At 41.0% G+C, this 18396-nt stretch overlaps 1 protein-coding gene across 2 annotated transcripts in view; it reads right to left on the reverse strand.

Moving 5' to 3' along the window:
• Nucleotides 1-7859: 7859 nt before the first annotated feature.
• The window catches only part of AFAP1 (actin filament associated protein 1), a 91002-nt gene continuing 80465 nt past the window's right edge, over nt 7860-18396 (reverse strand). For both annotated transcript variants that reach the window (XM_089516333.1, XM_089516332.1), the window contains exons 15-18: nt 17857-18021; nt 16831-17021; nt 16018-16179; nt 7860-14148 (exon numbers count right to left, since the gene is read on the reverse strand). In XM_089516333.1, coding sequence (XP_089372459.1) covers nt 14122-14148; nt 16018-16179; nt 16831-17021; nt 17857-18021 — 545 coding nt within the window. In that variant the 3' untranslated portion in view covers nt 7860-14121. The remainder of the gene's footprint in view (nt 14149-16017; nt 16180-16830; nt 17022-17856; nt 18022-18396) is intronic.

Genomic DNA, 18396 nt, shown 5'->3' on the forward strand with positions numbered 1-18396 from the left:
AGAGCGTTAGGCTGGGAAAGACTGTTTAAGAGTTGTGTAAAGAGTACAGGATTTCATAAATCCAAGTGTTTCTCAGTTTAAACTGATGAGAAAGACACCTTGTCTCAGGTGTGCAGGTTGGTTTCATGGGTAAATTGTTTCTTTGTTAATAATTTGAAGAACTATGTTTGTATATCAGTCCTAAATTAGCAGATCAAAAGCCTCATGACAAGAAAATGATGAATAGGTAACTTAATACAACTGCTGCACTTACTAATTGGTGCAAATTCCATCAAGATTAATTGCTTTTAATTGCTCTCCCCCATTCAGTGGGAGAATGCTTCTGTGGGATTGTAACCTTGTTAATGTCCTACCACTTAGACAAAAGTGGTTTGCGGGGAGGGAGAGGAATATCTAGCACAGATGGACCACATCCGGAGACCTTCTCCAGTGTACCAGTCAATATACAGTAGCTAAAAAATGTTTGAAAATGGAAAGAAGGGGCTTCCAGTGTCATGGTAATAACATTAAACAAACCAACTTTTGTAGATGCAAAAGCATCTGCCACTAGCCACCTCTGTGTGCTCTATTTGCTCCTAACCTGTCGGGGACATCTGCTCCTTAATATTTTGTTACTTTTAAAAAGCTTAAGCCATGGGGGAGCTCCTGAAATAGGAAATTCTCATAATAAAACAACGATATTTAACATCAAAGTTAAAACGTGCTGTTTCCAACTTAGTGGCAAAGAAAGGGGGACTGTCCTTTCTTTTCCTAGCAGGAAATCTTGTTGAACTTAGCTTGAATTTACTTTCAGGTTACACTGTTTGCTACTAATTTTTCTTCTGCTTTCTGGCTCAGGTCCAATCACGGTTGATAACTGAAGTGTAGAAGGAACAGGTTGTGGCTCCACATCAGTCCTGGATGATGTAGGAGGGAAATGCCAAAGTACTCAGTTCTGGAAAGGTAGATGCCAAGTGTAGTTAAAAATGCCATTGCTTCTGGGCTATAAACCCTCCCATCTTCAACTATGCTGGCATCAACTTCCCAGATTTAGGGAATTGATCTTGGTAGCATGAGACTTTTTTTTTGGTCCCAGTTGGCAATGAACTGTGTTGACAGCACTTTATAATAATGGAGAATTAATCTTTTCAGGTGGCATTTAATATAATAGCCATCTGACTATTGGACCTGGCAGCTGTAAAGAGTTTCTGTTCATGCCTGGCAGGGAATGACAAGTGATGCTTCTCCTCCTGGAGTCCCTCCCAGTCTCTAGGAGGGGATCTATAATTTTCATCAGTGTCTCAGTGCAAGCCAAGACCTATGTGATATTTCTAAATTCTCCATTGCTCTAGTGTGCTATTCCCATCCCCCCCCCCCCCCCAATAATTTGAGCAGCCTCTGTTAAGGATTCCATCTGGTCACTGCCTACAAAAAGAAAAGCACACTAGAGAGGCCCTGCCAGTTGCTTCATGTTCATGGAATTCTTTCCCCCTGAAGGTTTTCCAGAAACCTGCCCTGAGCACATTTTGGAAACTGTGATTAGTCCTGCAAAAATTAGGCGTGTCTAAATGGGGGCCTTCAGCATTTTGTTGTGCATTTTCATTCCTTTGTTTTCAGTGGGACTTGGATGGACACACCTAGCTTTCCTTGGATTGCATCCATTGTGTATATACACTTTGGGCTTTGGCAAGCATTAAGAATGAGATGGGTGTGTTTTGATGGAGTAGGTTTTATTTTGTTAAGTCTTCTTCTCCAGCTTTTGGAGTTCAGTCATCACTATGTAAGATAAATGTTTCCAAAAATGTTATATACAGTGGAATTGGTGATGAAAATTACTGTACCTGAGTTTTACTAGACTTACTTCTCCTGTAGACTATCGTACTCTCCAACTGTCCCAATTTGGCAAGGATAGTCTCAGTTAATCCTTTGTCATTACACCTTTCAACTGCTTTTAAAATGTCTCAGTTTCTTTCTTCTCTTCCCACTTCCCCTCTTTTTCCTTAGCTTACTTCATTTGCTGCAAGCTGAGTTCAGGGTGCAAAAGTAGTTGGCATTCTCTTAACTCAGCAGAGTGGAGAGGAGGGAGCTGAGTCTTGCTGTTTTTGGTTGCCATAAGCTGGAAATGACTTGGATGAAGCAAGCTTGTTTTCTGTTGCTCCAGAGATTAGGACATAGTGCAATGGCTTTAAGCTACAGGAAAAGAGATTCCATCTAAACATTAGGAAGAATTTCCTCATGATAAGAGCTGTTGGACAGTGGAATATGTTGCCTCGGAGTATAGTGGAGACTTCTTTTCTGGAGGTTTTTAAACAGAGGCTGGATGGCCATCTATTGGGAGTGCTTTTATTGTGTATTCCGGCATGGCAGGGGATTGGATTGGATGGCTGTTGGTGGACAGGAGCAACAAAGCAGGTACTGTAGATGTACCCTTAGTGATCTGTTCAGTTAGAATGCACAACACTGTTCTGTGCTCACTGATGTTATCTTGAATGTAAATGTATGAACCAGCCTGAAGTAAGCTAGAGCTACCAAGAGGTAGTTGCTGGATCAGATAAGAAGAAGGCAAGCCCTTTCCAGGGTTCCTTTAAGCAACCAGAAGCATGTCCAAGGTTGTATCACTGAGATCCAGCAACATGACCCACCCACCCCTGCAATCTCTGGAGGAGTTCCAGACCCCTCCTGGTTACATGGCATTGCCTTCATTCACTCCCTACTATAGTCTCACTCACATTTCAGGTTACCATAAGTTGAAAAACCTCTAAACCGTTCGCATAATGTGACACCCAATACCTGATTATAGCCAGAACCCTAACCTATGATGAATAGCAGAGAGGATAGCAGTAGCCTTAGCGATTACATTTCTGTACTGCTTATCAGTGAACTAGCACTCCCTAATCAGTTTACAATGAGTAAGCCAATTGCCCTCCACAAGCTGGGTACTCATTTTGCCGACCTATGAAAGGATGGAAGGCTGAATCGACCCTGGAGCCCTTCTCTAGGATCAAACTTACAACATTGTGGCTGCAGTACCACCAGCATTTAACCACTGCCACCAGTGCTCCTTTATAGACTCCTAAGAGTAGCAGGTAACGTACTGGGAAGAGGATTATCACTTCTGAGTTCCTTAGCAGGCACGAGCAGAACTACTCATTGAAACCCATTCTGCTGTTGAGTTTAAAAAAAAAAAAGATCTTGTAAGGCTCCTCCAGTAATGTAACCAAACAGCCTAATGATGAATAATCACAGTTTGGACTATCTATTTCTAGTCCAAGGAACTCCTGTAGCCCTCCAGATGCTGTCAGAATGTAAGTCCCAGCAGCCACAGGAATGTTGAGGAATGTACAGAGTCTTATCCAGAGGGCCATGTGATCCTGACTTCTGTTGCAGGCACATGGAAAACATTGAGTAGAACGTTTCCTGCTATGTGTGGAGCTATTTATTGGAGAGATAATTGGAAGCAATGAAGTCTGTAGATAGGTGTGGCATGCATGCTGATGCCTTGTAGGCTGAGTCTAGGGAACTTCAGTACAGCCACTGATACCAACCAGCTAGTTTAACAGTACAGGAAAGTGTCCAGTATGTTAACAGATTGCCTAGGAGCACAGACATTCATTGTGAACACATGGCCCATGCAAGCATTCTAAATTCCCGTGTGCGGCGAGGAAGATGGCTAAATCATGTGGAGAGCAAACATACGTAGGGCAAGCTGCATGTTGTAAAACATTGCCCTCCAACTCATGGCTTATTGATTCACCTTTACTCATAACTTATTGATTCACCTTTACTCTGCCTCTTGCAATTCAAACTTGCATGAGAATAATTCTCCTGAATATTACTTAATGATGCATTTATCTAATTTATATCCCACTTTTCTCCCAGCACAGAACCCAAGGTGGTTTATGGCCAATGAAAACAAAGAGCAGCTAAAAATAGGGGCCACAGTCTGCACTGGATCCCACATATAATCTTTATTTACATACGAGGGCCATTTTTAACACTGTTGGCACCATATCACTGACCAGGTTGGCATAGTGATCTGACCAGGAATAACCCAGGCAAACACTGGCCCAACAGTATTGCTGAACTATGGCCCTGTGAACCATGGTCAGTGGTTCTCTTAAATGAAAGGCTGCAGAAGCAATAGCAAGTACATTTATGTACTGCTTATCAGTGAACTAAGCACTCCCTAAGCAGTTTACAGTGTGTAAGATAATTGCCCCCAACAAGCTGGATATTTAAGTGACCGCAGAAGGATGCCAGGCTGAGTGGACTCTGGAGCCCTGCCTGGGATTGGACTCACAATCTTGTGACTTGTATTACAGGCATTTAATCACTGTGCTGTCAGGGCTCTGTGTTCATTATAAAGATTCTATTAACCTTTAGGTAACTACCACCACCAAGCTTCTTTCAGCCCCTGGTCCATATTTAGGGGTGGCCATGCTAGCCATATAGCAAAGTACAATAACAGCCAAAATTCACAAAACAGTGATACCTTATTGGAGCAACCAAAATGCTCAAAATACATGTTGCAAACTTTCAAAGTCCACTGGCTTCTTCATCGGGGAAAGGTCTTAAAAATCATTCAAGTGCGTGTGTGTGTTGGGGGGGATGACAGTGTTATTCACCAGCCTGAATTTTGTTATGATGCTGTTGTATTATTCTGTGGAGGGATATCTATGTAGGCAGGCCCCTTCTCCTCCTGGCCATATGGCCATGGGAACAAAGCATTTCAAAGTCTAGGAGATAAATTTTGAATTCCATTAGTAATACAAGGCACTTCCTCTGAGATCCAAAATGTCTCCGTCCCTCGTTGAGGCCACAACCTCCTTTGTTAAACAGAGAATACTAAATCTGTTAAGAGAAACCTCCATGCTTTTGCTTTAGGAAAATGTTAGGTGCTGCTTTGATAAAACATTCCAAATGTAGCTCCCCCACCTTTTTAAATAATTTACCTTTATTGGAAGTAAAAACCTCAAGTAGCACATTAGTTCCTCCCCATTACCACTTAAAATCCGACCCTTTCTGGAAGAAAACTTTTTCTTCTCTACTCATTGCTCTTTCATTTTAAAGAATGATTGCTTAATCCTGTAGTTCCAGATTGTGTGCCAAGGCCATCCTTACAAGAGTGGCTGGGGTGGGGGAGAAGCGGGGAATGGATCTGGCACTATTCATTCACTTTTAGAAGTCTCAGTGCTGCATGCTGTTTGCCTACTACACAGGTGGGTAAGACTGAACCCAGGTGTCACATAAGGTGTATCTAGTTGTGGGGGTGTGAGAGGATGTTACCTAAATTGTAAGTTCCATATGACATTATGTCTACTGTCCAGTAACAGTTTTGGCCTTTATGCAACACATTCCTGCCTCAATGTTTTCCAAATACCAGGTGCCTTGGTCTATGTTTGCTATCCCTACATGACTGCATCAGGATCTGAACACTACAGAATTAACAATACACAGCTAATAGCATTGAGCTTCCAAAGGCTTTCCCCTTGGCCTTTCCTTCCTGGGCCTTCAACATGTTTGGAACTTAGGTGCTCCTATTCTTTTTGCTGAAACCTCCCTCCACTCTTCAGTCCTGGAGAAAAGAGTGATGGCTGCTAGGTGAGAAGTCCATACTTGATCTTCCCAGAGATTAGTGATGGTTTGTTTCCTCCTTATTTGCCAAGACTTTGCAGGGTGGTCATAACAATTGACAAGTTCTGCTCTTAAGTTCTTAGCCCAGCCTTGAGATTCTCAGCTCTTGGGAATCTTATATTTATACCTGATCAGATCACTTCCTAATTCAAAGTCAACATAAAAACTGACAGATGTTTTAAAATCAGAGTCTTTACTTACAATCAGCTTCTTGCTTTTAATCCTAAAAACACAACTTAGGTTTCTGCAGTTTTACATTATGTGCTAATATGGATGATGCCCTTTAATGTATGTCTGCCCTTTTGTAGGACCAACTGATGTTTTAAGTATTCCACATGTGCAGTGGGGCTTGCTAATGGGAGTCTGTAAATGAGGATAGCACACATTTGTAATTTTTGACAGTCTACAGCCTGAGAGCTATGGCCCTCACCATTCCCTCTTCCCCCTGAAAGACAGCAATGGGGATCAGAGTTTACCTATTGTTGATATCCATTTTTGTTGCAACAGCCATGACACTGGGTCCATTCCGATGTGAAGTAAACCTTTGTGATCACTGACTTGGATCCAGATCTGGATATGTGCAAATGGGCTGATGGAAGCAAAATGTCCTTTCTGCTCCTCCGCACAATAATCCCTCTACCTGAAATGCTATAACAAAGGTTGAAGGAGCCTGAAGGGTTGAGCTGTGGTCTGAAGAGAGGAATTCCCCCCAAATTAGGTGGCAGCACCTAAGCAGAAATGTTCCACTCAAGGAAGACAGATCCTGAACCCAGTGAGATGAATGAATCTTTCTAGATTCTAGAAAATGTTATGAAATACAGTTAATTAATGTACAGTTAAAGGCTTTTGGTTCCTGCATGCACATTTCAGTCAATGGAAATGGTTAGATCTATAGACTCTGAAGGTGTTAAGATTACCTTCCAAATGTCCTACACTCATGGGAGCACGAGTACGCGCTTAGCACTGCTCTGTACTCAGTTTGTGAAGAACACGTTGAACTTGCTTTAACACATAAATAACCATCACAAGTTGTCCCATCTTTTGTATCACTTAGTTTTAATGTGAGAATATCGGTCACACTTTCCTATTACTATTTTAGATAATGTTATCCAAGTCTCTTTGTATACAATGCAAAACAAAAGGGGTTCATAACTATCGAAATGGGTTTGAGGGTGGGCAGGATGGAGGAGCCTGTATATTTTTGTATATATGAGACTGACAAAATGGCAGCTTTTGTAGCAATATGATCTGGTTTTGAGAAGCAGCAACAAATATGTTTGAAGATGCTTTATGTTAACACTTCACTATGGGTCAATTGCACAATCAGTAATTCAACCTACATAGCCAAGACTCTAAATTAGGATGTGCTACAGATTTGATAATAAAATATTTATAAGCTGCACAACGCAGCCTGTGACTATTCTGTTCAGATATGTAGGAAGTCGACTACTGTATCCAAAGGAATGAATTTGTTCCAAGAAAATGTATCACAAAAGTTCCCTCATTAAAAATGGTTTGCCACTCAGTTTATCGATTTTGTCTTTCTTTCACAGCACTTCCACCTCACTTCCAGTTCAACACCAACTTCCATTCAATAACAAAGCTAGGATGGAGTACAACTTGCTGTTTTGGAAAAAATATATTAAGTGATACTTCAGGTTTAAATTTCCTACTGGTGCACCTTTCCATCAGAAGATATCTATGTAAATGCAAACATAATGAATTCAAAATGTATGTAACTCCAATAATTATTCCTTTTGGCAGTCTAACATAAGTTGGAAAAGTAGAGGTAATACCACTCTACAAGAGTAGGGAAGCTTTAGTCCTCTAGATATTTTGAACAATGATTTCCAAAATCCCAGGTTGGCTGGGGCTTCTGCGAATTGAAATACAATACATGTGGAGGGCCAAAGCTTTCCCACCTCTGAACTAACTGAAGACACAGATAAGGTGCACTTATAACTCATTTAGGCACCAGAAGTGAACAAATTAGAAGTGTGCTCCCAACAAAACTCTGCTTTCTGGTTTGCAAAACACAAACCAAATTGATGTGGAAGGATGGATGCAGATCAGAAGCATTTCTGATTATGATCTAAAAGGTGAGTATGACTCTCTTGCTCTTGAATCTAACTCACAACTAGCTTCTTGAAAATTACCAGTGTGGTCCAAATACATAAAAGACTAATTGGCTTGTCAAGATGACACTAAGATACTGTCAAGCAGCATATCAGAACAAGAAACAAAAGTGGAGTTTTCACAGGTTATCTTTTATTAATAATGTGAATGTTACACCAATTAGGTGCCTGTCATCCTACCTTCTGGGTCAGAAAGGTAAAAAATAAATTGTAGCTAACAAGGCCTAGGTTTTTTGTGGCCTTCTTTCTCCATTTGGGCTTTTTTCTTTAAGAAAAATTACAGATGTATTTTCTCAGTAGATAAAGAATGCCTCGCTGGCCAAGCTCCATCTAGCATTTAGTTTCTAACAGTCGCCATACACTGAGAAATACAGACAAAATGAATGTAAAATAAAACAACATGATAGCTCACAAATAAAAAGAATTCTCGCTTTTCTTTCAGCATGTTTTTTTCCCATTGAGAGCTTCAAATACAATCTTATCTTTGAAAACACAGGATGAGAAATAATTACAGTCATTAATACAAGAGTGTCAGATCAGTTACAGTAATAATGGAAGACAGATACAAAAATTACAAAAACACTGAAGTGTTTATTGAAAAAGTTTTCCCTCAAATACTAATCTGATACTTGAAAAGTAAACCTAAAAACCCAACCCCATGATGCCAAATACAGCTTCCATAACAACAATAAAAATAATTTCTGATTTATAGTTTGTTCAGGAAATCTGGATTGGTAAAGATTTCTTTCACATACGTAAAAATGCAATGCATATAAAACCCTTTTAAAAGTACTTGGGAGACCTGTTATCAAGACAGTGGAATAGCTCATTTTATAAAGACCCTCTTGCTTGCTCAATACCTTTGAAATGTATGTTTGACAAGGGAGGAGGCTACAGATGCAGTTTGCTCAGCAGATCCTCAACCCTCCCCAATTCCATCATACACGTCTACTGCCAAGGAAGGGAGGGAACACTGGTCCTGATTCTTGCCCAAACAAAACCTCAGGAGGGGAGATTACTTTCTTTCGCCCAGCTTTTCCTTTGAGAAGGATAATGTAATTTCCAATTTGGAATAAAAATCAAGAACAATGGCAACAAAAAGCCATCTGCTTCAGTCAGCATCATGAATGGGGGATAAATGAAGGCCACTGCTATCTGAATGATGCAACAAAACCTTTGAGTGAGGGGGGAAGCATTTGGGCTACTACAGGCAGGAAAATGTCTTAGGCAAACACTGGGATAATATGGTCTTTACCTGCCTACAATTCCAACATTGTCTAGAATACAGACCTCAAATTCTAGATAATACTCCACCTCTCTGATCCCATGGGCTATACAGTTCACAAAAGCTGGTACAATGATTTGTTAACCTTTAAAAGGTGCCACAGGACTCTACAGCTCTGTGGGTTTTTCAAAAGTCTCTGCAGAGCAGGAGTCTGTGAACATGCAAACTTTCTCTCTCAGGCTGAAGTCAATAAAGTCATTCACAATGAGGCATGTAAACAAGCCTTCTAGGGTGATGCAAATCATACAAAGTTGTGCTAACCTTTGTGCCTGTTGGGGTATGCCTCACAGCATTTAATGTGGCCTAACTTCTTTCTGGGCACTCTCCTCCCCTGTCCTGACCCTCCCGCTTTCTCGATCACATACCATCTTGGCCAGAATTCTCCTTGGTGTCCTAGGCTGATGTAGAGGGTACTTGTGGCAAGAGGGAAAAGGCTACCAGGCAACAGCCATGAAGGGAACCAGGCATTGGAAACATGGGCTGCTCAGAACTGGGCCTTCCCTTGTCAGGGCTGGATGACCCTGGGAAAAGAGGAACTGCTAGCATAGTAAATAAAAAGGGGAATAGTTTTTGTGTAGGGATGAAATGGCTTCAAAAAGCCAAGTAACAGCAGTAACATTATAAAGACTCCATGGGGACGGGGAGGTGTGTGTGAATTATAGTAAGCCTCTTCAAATGCCTTGCTTGTTTTTCAAGAGTACAAACTGCCATGGAGATAAATTGCAGCAAAAATGATTGGTGCAAGGTCAGAGGGCCATAAAAGTGCCCAGCTCTATAAAAAAGGAGCACACAAAAAAGTATGAAGGCAGGTATTTCTCCAACTCAAGTTTTATACAGACTCATTTCTCTGTAAGGCCTCAGGCAGATATTGGGAATATATCCATTTTTAGCCAGCTGCATCTTCCTCTTCCCCTACCAACACATGGTTCTGCTGTAGCATGCTTTGGACAGGTTCCTGCATTTTTAAAAACCTGTCTGTACATCCACATGCATACCCACATTTTTCCCAAGGTTGAACTGAATACATTTGTGCACATTTTAATGAAATTGGGGGTACAGAGTGAAGCCGCAGCCTTGTGAATGCCACAATAAACAGGCAATCAGTGCTTTACATCGCCAGATAAGGCAGTAGCTTCACGACTGTCACAAGGCCAGCTAATCAGCATTCTGCCGCTTCTTTTCCTAGAAGATGAAAAAATCAGATGCTCCTGTGCTTTTTTGGTATCTTTACAATCCAAATTTTACACCCATCCTAAAAGAAGCAACTGCAGATGCAAAGCAGGCTCACTATTCAATCTATGCACATCTGGAAAAGGCTTGAGTTGTTGGAATCTGCCACCCTATTAAAAGAGATGAAGATTCAGCAGCTAAAATTTTAAAGTGTACCCTCTGCTCAAAACAATTTTCACAATGGAAAAATAAAATTGCACATATCTGGTAAAGTAATTCTAATTAGTCTACTTTGTGTCATAAAATGAGCGAACCATTTAACAGAAATCATGTCCTCATTAAACATATTGATCAGTTGTCTAGAATACATCATAAATACATCCATACATCCATAACTTAAATGAAATATACAAATAAATTAGTTTAAAATAATTTGGCTAAACAAAATACATTTTGCATAAACTTTCTTGCAGTGTCAGTTCATAGGATAATGATGATATGTCAGCATGCTTTAGGTCATCACCCTTGCCAAATTTCCATAATATCCAGACAATCTCTGGAGAATAAATGACAAACAAGAAAGAGGCTGGCAGCGGCATGATACCACTGCGCAGACCCAGAGGACTTTGGCAAAACTAACCCCACATCTGCAGCAGTGTTGGGCAATTCTGGTTGATCAGGGAGCCAATACCCCCATCCTGGGTGGTGCTCCCCCATACTGCCAAAATGAGACAACAAACAAATATTGCCAAATTGCAGCAATAAACTGCATAAAGGCCTTTAAAACAAGTGGTAAATGCTGGCTTTAAGTTTGTTGGTTTTGGTGGTTTGCTGCCAAAATTTGGAGGGACAATTTTGGGGAGGATCTGTGGAATGCAGGATGTCCACCTGTTCCGCATACATCCACTATGCTGCATGTAGTTTGTATATTTTGTTTCTCCACTGCCATACGTCGTCATGGGCTGCTCCATTCATTATACAAGTAGAGGCTATTCCATGTGCAAACAGAGAGCATGTCCTCTGCATGGCCAAAATAACCCTAATCACTTTTTAACATGAAAAGAAGACAAAGGTTAAGTAGGGAAGTTAGAAAGCTGGTTAGTAGCTGCTTCTAGTCTAAGATGCAGGTAATCTTTCTGGCCAATATAGGAATCCCAAGCTTGATGAAACAAAACCAGACTGTTCTTTATAAAGAAGCAATGTGGCCTGGTGTGCACAAGGCTAACTCCTGACAGACTGACATATTCAGGAAACAAGACCTTTTCACACTGCACAATTATAGCACTATGATCCCACTTTAACTCTATAAAGCGCAGGGGTTTGTAGTTTGGGGTCAGAGGCACTAAAGGAGAGTTATAGCTGAGAATTTATTGTTCCTCTCTATACTGCCAGTTCCAAGATTCCATAGGTTGTTGCCATGGCAGTTAAAGTGGAATTGTAGTACTATAATTCTGCAGTGTGAAAGGGACCCATAACAGAACAGATGGTCAGCTTAAAAGAGAAACAGAAAAACAACTTACTGGGGTGCTGAGGTTTCCTTATCCATTCTCTCTCTCCATAGAATAAACCAATATAGCTAGGGATATAACAAAGCACTCACCCAGAAAAGAATAACTAACTCTTTTCCTTTGTTTGTGCTTCAAACTCTCCACTATCAACTTCCTAGTTCCATCTTGACATGGCAGCTCTACCTGCTTACTGACAGCCTGCACGTCTACTTTATTGTGCACTTTGTTGGGTTCATAGAACATAGAAATAAGATGTTCTAGAGCCAACTTTATGCCTTCAGTGTTGTTTAGCATTATCTCTACTGTAGGGCCAAGAAACCCTTTCTGGAAAGACCCTGACATAGCTTACTGCTCTTTCTGCTGGGATGGGAGGGTGAGAAAAGGGCTGATGTCCAAAACATTGTACCACCTCTGAGCAGTAGTGTTGCCCACTCCCAATTTGCAGAGGTATTATCTGCTTTAAAAATAGATAAATAAATGTTACAACTTTTTTTGGACTTTGCTAGTTCACTCTTCTAAGTGTTGCTTTTGGACATGACCTAGAGGGGCACAGAAAAAAAAAAATTACAATAGTGGTGGGGCACAAGCTTGGATGCAAGCCGAATACCTTGCCATTGGAGAGAACTCATCCAGGCTTGTCTTTTGTCTCAGCATCCCCAAAGTGGAAGACTGAAGGACAAAGGAGCTTCCACTGCATTGAGCAGCACTCAGAGGAGAGATCCTCCAGTGGTCTCGTACCCCAGCCTAAGTTCAACCCATTCCCAGAGGGATGGTAAGGCCCCTTCTTCTGCCAACAGCCATGTCTCAAAGAGGTTTCTTGGTCCCTGTGACTAAGACAAAAGGAAGAATACAGGGATAATGTCCCCGCAAATGCATCTTCCCTATCCTGGCTCCTTCTATCTCCAATCAGGATAAAAGAAATTGGAAAGACCAAGGAAGGCCCTTTCACCAGAATCAACCTACTGTCCAATGGAGGATGTCTCTGTCTTGCATCACATGCTAGAAAATTAAATGATACTGGAGTAGTCCATGCACACAGGAGCTCTGTAGTTTCATCAGAGCACATACAAAATTTGGGACGGGAGGGAGAACGTAGGTGTTGAAAGACAAGGAGAGGAAGTGTTTTAATTACTTTCATGTTTTTTGGGGAGGTGCAGAATAAGAGTGAAAACTTATACAACCTGTTTCAAGCAGTCAAAGCACTTCATATACATTATCTCAGTAAACCTTACAACAAAAACAGGCCAGCATTCTTTTCCTTGTTCCCATACTGCAGATTGGATGTTGGAGCTAAGAGACTGTACCTTACCTGTGTCCACCCAGTGAGTACCCTAGAGAATTTCAACTGGGGACTCTGGGGCACTGTGTTACAGCAGGAAAAGAAACTTTTATTTTTTTAAAAAAATAGAAAAATAAACATAAATACACAGAAACACATATCTAGCAGAGATCACTTCAAATATTTCAATTTGTTTTAGATATTCCTTGCTGGTTGAAAAAACTTTGCCTCTTAGCAGTGAGAAAAAGTCATTCTCTGAGAAATGTAGTAAAATATTTTAGATCAATTCTGATACCTTTTTCTTGGAATGTTTTGAAATGCAACAATGCATTATTTATTCTATTAGCCATTTTCTACTTCCTTTCCACAAAGCCCTCTCAAAATGGCAGTTGTCATAGAAGGGGCTTTTAAGGGGAAAGTCACAATTGCTTGTTTTTGTGTGTATTTGTGAAGTGGCATCTGTTGCTACTGAACTTTCAGAAAACAATTTAAAACATGAGAAAATAATAAATAAATATCTTTAAAAAGAAGAGTTAAATACGATGGCAGTCCTTTATACTTGCAATTGGAAGGGCCTCTTCTGGTAGTACCAAGGCTGCTTCCCAATTGCATTTCAGCCTCCTCTAGTTGCTGATCACTGTGGAAAACAGAAGGTGCACAACCTCAGCAATGGCCACAGCTTTCCATTCTTCACCTTTGTAGAACTCATAAGGTTGGACAGAATGCCACAAAATGTTCAGTCCCCACATTTCTCCAGTAACTCGGTAGGGAGTCAACATCTGCTTTCATACCAAATGATTAAAGCTATCTAAAACTATTTCAAATGGGTATTGAAACATGCCAATCTCCATTTCCACCTAACACAGTTGCTAGTGCTAGATATATCTGATCCAGCTAAGAAATCATTTCAATTGTTCCTTTTATTCTTCTAGTATTCCAGATGAAATGTCTCTGTAATAAAAATAACACATTCAAGATGACCTTTCTCTTGGCTATATTAGACTTATTGACCATTAACTGAACAGGATTGACCAACTCTTTATACCACTGTGCAGAAACTCTTCCTCAGTCCATCTTGAGCAATACCAAACAGAGCTTTAAAGCAGGGTGCTAAGTGACTGCATTATCTTTCTATGTTCCATTTTTCATCTCCCATTCCTAGAACAAAGGAAGAAAGAATTATAAACAAGATTTGTCACAATAGATTTAAGTATATTAGAATGTCTTTCACGTACAATAGGCCCTCAGTATCCACAGGGGTTTGGTTCCAGAACCCCACACAGATAGCCAAATATGTGGATGAAAAAGTCCTATTAATAATATGGTATAGGGCACCAGCAAGATCCACCCACCAGGTGTGCATTCTTTGGATTTGCGAAGCAGGCAGCTCACAGTGTTCCCAGAGACAGAGAGAGCTGAATGCAAGTCATCTAAGAAACCCCATATGGAGTAGTGCAGCTGTAGCTGCAGCAGCAGCAACAGCAGCAAGTACTTATTGCCAGGTACACATTCTTCATTCTCCCCTGCCTCTGGGGAGCCTGCCAACTACCTGCTTCTACCTTTGGAACAAATGAGTAGAAGTACCACACCCATCACATCAAAGATGCTTCTGCTTGTTCTTTTCAAAGGCTTCAGAAGCAGGCAGCTCTCAGGCTCCCTGGAGGTAAAGGACGCTTGGCGGCCAGGACTTACTGCTGCCCTACACCATTTTATTAATAGGAACTCACAGTTTTCTGTTGTCTCACATTTGTGTCTCTCCACCTCCACCACCAGCTGCGTGCTTTGCATGCCCAAAGAATGTATGCCTGGTGGCCGGCCCTTGCCGCCACCTCAACTGGGACCGATTCTCAGCCTGGTTACACTAGATCCCTGCTAGATGATGATGGTGATGAGGATGATTTCTGCATTTTCAATTCAGGGTTGGTGGGCCCACTGTATATGTACACTACATCTTTCAGGAAGCCACCCCAACCCATTAGGAGGAAAAAAAAAGATAAATTTCAATTTTTGCAAGTTACATGCAATCTGTTTCCATTTGAATGAAGGCATACAATTAGCATTAATATGAGATTAATATACTAGAGGCATGCAGCAGTTTTTTCTTACCAGTTAGCTTACAAGAAGGAAACAAGACAATTCCACAGAGAATGTTTAAAGCCTGTGAATCTTATTGACTCGACAACATAATTGCATTAGACTTGCCAATAATATAATTTCAGTAAGTGTTTGGCCACAACCAAAGTCAGGGCAGAAGATGAAGATTAGATGGGAACATGTCACATATCAACAGGGAAGCTTGCCTGCTCTTCTTAAAAGGGAATGGGCACAAATAAGATGTGAGTGGAATTCCTTTTTATTCATATAACCCAGTGGTCCCCAAACTGTGCCCCTTAAGAGAGTTTGGACTTCAGCTCCCAGAAGCCTTAGCCATGTTGGCCAATAGTCTGGGATTCTGGGAGCTGAAGTCCAGAATCCCTTAAAGAGCACATTTTTGGGGTCACTGATATAACCTATGGGGCTGGGGGTGTTTGATTCCAAAAACCAGCCATTGAAGCAGAATACTCATCATGTGGTGCTGGACCACCCCTTGTCTTTTCTGTGAAGAGCAGATGATCTGATACATTCACATGAAAAGGTTACCAGGTATGTGAATGTTCCACTGCAAAATGAGGCTTCAGAGGCAGCACATTTTGATGCGGTAAAGGATTCACTTTTAAACCACTGACTCTCCAGGGGGTGGGGGTGGGGTGGGGTGGAGCGAATGATGTTACTGAGTACTCAAATTGGCCATAAAAAGTCTCAGAAAATAATTTTTCCAGGGACCTTTTCACACTACACACTAGCATTATAATTTCACTTTAACTGTCACAGAAACATCCCACAGGATCCTGGGGTTTGTAGTTCGGTGAGGCACTAGAGGTCTCTGATACTTCTATTTGTATGTCAATTTCTATTTTCTAAAAAAGATAAAGAAGCAGTGGCAGGCAATCATGACAGAAAAGCAACAGATACGGATGGGAATCTTACCTTTGCCTTCTGAAGCACATGCCCTCTGCATGGAGAACTGCCTGAAGAGGAATGTCTTTTCATGACTACAGCACTGTTCACAGGCACAGAGGTTTCAGTATCACTTGTATCACAGCTGGAGATGGGTGAATTTTCCAGTGTCTGATGCTTTAAAACTGGAGACTAAATGACAATACAAAACACACATTGAAATCATGGCAGCTATCAATAAAGAGTGCAAGAGAAAAGACTTTGTCATGCATAAATCCACATAAAATCAATACATTAACTCCTCATCCTGAAGCAGGCTTGTTAAGTAGAACCACAATGCACAATAGGCTCAAGCTGGGATCAATTTGGCTGGAATTTTACATTCTGAATGTAATAGTATCAAATATTTTGTAGAACACATTCTAATTAGTTGTTTTATTACAATTGTATACCTTGAAGAAATAGCAGAATTATAAGACCTTGCAGCTATCATATAATTCTTGACACATGAAATGGAACTTTTTCATTAGCAGCGTAATATTCCACATTATAGGGAGGAAACCCTAGTCATATCTCTGGTTACTCAACTTAACTTTGTTCCAACACTTAATTATTAGGCCACTCAATATGATGTTAAACCAACCTAATAAAGATGCCAAACTGTCGTATATTCAATATATCAGAATTACATTACAATTCTTTGAGTGGATTAAATATTAAAAATATCAAAACTCGGACTAAACTGATTTTAAGCATTAGGACAGCGTGGTGCAACTGAACTCAAACACCCTACTAACTGCCTTTGTCTTTCCAGGTTGGAAGCAGTATTTTAAGGGGGGATACCTGTGCAGTTGAGGTTCCTGATTTGGGCTCAATTGCCAGGCCCAGCGTGATGCCACCAGCCAAGGCTTTCTTCAGGTTCTCTTTCACCTCTGTCAACTCCAGTTCTAGGCTAACACGTTCAGACTCTTTCAATTTGCACTCTTCTTCCAGCTTCTTTAATTTATCTTCAAGCATAATTAGGGGTCTCCTTCCTGAAATCCAGAAACAAATGGGTAAGTTGGAGGAAATGCTACCATTGGCAGAACTCCTAACTATTCTGCAGGCCCACTTCACAGTAAGTAACTTCGTAATGGAGCCATCAGAATAAAGTAAGTAAAATAAGTAAACTGATCACATACATAGCTGGATTCTGACATAAAAACCACAAATATAAAGAAATTAGTGCTAGGCCAGGCTCTCTCAGCCTCAAAGGAAGGCAAAGGCAAATCCCCTGTGAACAAATCTTGCCAAGGAAACCCCATCACAGGGTCACCATAAGTCAGAAATGACTTAAAGGCATACAGCAAAAACAAATTGCTATTTAGCAGTTCCATTTAGCTATCTTAGCTAACAAGAGGGGACAGAGTTTCCATGGGTGAAGTTACATTATGGTATGTAGAAAGAATCATGGCAGATTGAAGCCCATAAAAATGTAGTCTTAGTAGGATGGAGAGGAATTGTAACATACCCATTTCTTAGAGGCCAAAGCCATTCTTAGTTATATTACCATGTATCACTATCAACCTGCTCCATGTCACTGGGTGACACTGACAAAACCAAAGACATGCAGAACATGACAATGTGAGGAGAAGACAAACGTTCAGGTGGAGGAAGCTCCTTCTTTATATCAGTTCCCCATAACTCCATCCAGAGGCTTCACCAAGATTCACACAGGAGATAACTTACGTTGGAATCGTGCTCCAGTTTCACGTCATACTTCCCTTCTTGCTATAAGTACACAGAAAACCCTCTCTAGCTGCTGCTGGAAGCCTGTTCCCTTGGATTCTTATAATGAAGCCACCAACCCAAATCAAATGTGTGACATACCAGCATTTGCTTCAAGGGCTGCTCGAAGATCCTTTCTTTCCTTTCGAAGCTGAGCCAGGCGATTTCTCAGAAGTTCTTTTTTCCTTAACAGCTCTTCCTCTTTGGTCTGTAACCTCTTTGCATCAGCTTCAACACGGTTCTTGCCGTATCTGTACTGATCTGCATCTGCACACAAAAGTTATTGGATATTTGAGACCAGAATGAAAAATTAGGCCATGTCTGGACATCCCAGGGACAATCAAATATATTGGTGGCCAATTCCCCAGGACACTCAAATGCTTGCTTATTGCTAAACCTTATTCAAACATTCCCATATCTTTCTCACCATGCTGCCGCCACATATGCAGTAACTCCAGCATTGGCCCAAGTGTGTAAAGACCTCTGCCCATGAAGATCAACTTATTAGCATATTTACAAATCATACAAGTCCTGTTAGGAGGACTCTTATGAGTTATCTGCAAGCCTACGAGATGTTTAGACGCTAGAGTGCAGTTGGAGTAGCCAGACAGACAGAGGCACCCACACCAACAAAGCTGCACA

The sequence above is a fragment of the Sceloporus occidentalis genome, unplaced genomic scaffold (assembly GCF_023333645.1).
Source record: "Sceloporus occidentalis isolate IW3139 unplaced genomic scaffold, rSceOcc1.0.p SCAF_3, whole genome shotgun sequence".
Taxonomy (NCBI): Eukaryota; Metazoa; Chordata; class Lepidosauria; order Squamata; family Phrynosomatidae; genus Sceloporus; species Sceloporus occidentalis.